Below are 1,480 nucleotides of genomic sequence, written 5' to 3'. Positions count from 1 at the left end.
CCACAACGACCCCTGGAATTGCGACTCGCCGCTTTCCTCCCGCTGTGATCCTGTCTGAGCTCTGTGTCTTGATTTGCCAACAACACACCTAAAACTTGTGAGCACGGTCGCACACAAAAAAGACCTAAACGTGCACAACACTGGGCACGTAACACTGCTCAACACCTAAATATTCACAACACTGCCAGTGACGCTGGGCACGTGACACTGGGCACGTGACTTGCGCAACGGCACCGACTCAGGCACACCAAGCGCCTGTGCGATCTCAGCGTGATCTCGGTGATCTCCGTCAGATCTCGGACCGGGGAGACGCGGGGGAGGGAGCGATAGCGAGGGGGAAGGAGAGAGAGGGTGCGGACGTGCGAGGCACCTCCGCATCCTCAGCTTGAGCCCAACAATCGGACGGTCTCACCTAATGCAGCAGAGGGAAGGCGATGTGGATTATGGTCGCGTGCTGCGGGGAGCCGAGGGATTCGGGGGTGATCTAACTAACGGCTTGCGTCGGCGCGCCCACTGGCGGCCTCCGAGCGCTCTCGCGTCGGGCGCGGCACGAGGCACGCAACTTGGTCGGCGCGCACGACGACGGTGGGCACTTTCGCGTCGGGCGCGGCACAATGCACGCCGACAGGTCGGCGCGCACCGTTGCGGCCTCAGGACGCAACCAGGCCGACCGTGGCTCAGCGACCGAGGTCACAGCCAGGCCAACCGTGAACTCAGCAACCAAAGGTGGACGCAGCCAGGCCGACCGTGGCTCAGCGACCGAGGTCACACATCAGCCAGGCCGAGAACCTCGATCACATGAACACGCGCTCGAGAGCCCCAGCTGATCTTATTACATGCACATGCAACCGCTCTTTACATGCGTCAGCAGAGAGCGTGTCAGACAGACGTAGGGGATTCCAGTCGAACGGTCTCGGCGGGGCAACGCTAGGGGTGCTATTCACCACGCAGCAGCGTTGGTCCGGCAAAGAAACATCGCTGTTTCGCGCCTGCCTCGCCGCCGCCGCCGCCGAACAAGCTGGGCGCGGCGACGCCCAGCTCCACACTGTGGATGATGCCGGCCGCCTCCATGTCGGACATCTCGTCGGCAACCTCGAGCTCGGGCAGCGCGGCAAACGCGGCGTACAGCCTGTCGGTGCTGACGGCCGGCTTTGCCGCGATGTACTCGACCAGCGCGCGACGCAGCGTGGCCGAGTTGGCCTCGTGCAGCGCGCCTCCCATCGTGCGGCGCCACGCCGGGACAAAACACAGCTCCGTGTCGTAAGAGGCGACCTTGCCAGAGGGCGTCGCCTAGAAGCAGCAGACGCGAGCCCGCGAGTGAGCCCAAGTCGCGCTGCCGCCGCGCGCCGCCTCCCGCGGGGCTCGCCGCCGACGCCGCCCCCTCTTCCGCAGCCTGCAGTGCGAAGGGGGTGACGAGCCAGCAACCCGCCGCCTCCTGCGCCACCAGCCGCCTGCCCAAGAAACCAACCTCCACCAAAAG

At 65.1% G+C, this 1,480-nt stretch overlaps 1 protein-coding gene across 1 annotated transcript; it reads right to left on the bottom strand.

The window, feature by feature from the left end:
* Window positions 1–165: 165 nt before the first annotated feature.
* On the bottom strand, window positions 166–1,221 carry EMIHUDRAFT_257438 (hypothetical protein; the record flags this gene model as incomplete). Its single annotated transcript, XM_005763812.1, has 3 exons — window positions 166–255; window positions 564–649; window positions 945–1,221. The coding sequence occupies 3 exons, from the start codon at window positions 1,219–1,221 to the stop codon at window positions 166–168; spliced, it is 453 nt and encodes a 150-aa protein (XP_005763869.1).
* Between the last annotated feature and the right edge of the window lie 259 nt (window positions 1,222–1,480).

Source organism: Emiliania huxleyi, assembly GCF_000372725.1.
Source record: "Emiliania huxleyi CCMP1516 unplaced genomic scaffold EMIHUscaffold_6196, whole genome shotgun sequence".
In the NCBI taxonomy this organism is placed as follows: domain Eukaryota; phylum Haptophyta; order Isochrysidales; family Noelaerhabdaceae; genus Emiliania; species Emiliania huxleyi.
This window is presented reverse-complemented; position numbering and strand designations above follow the sequence as displayed.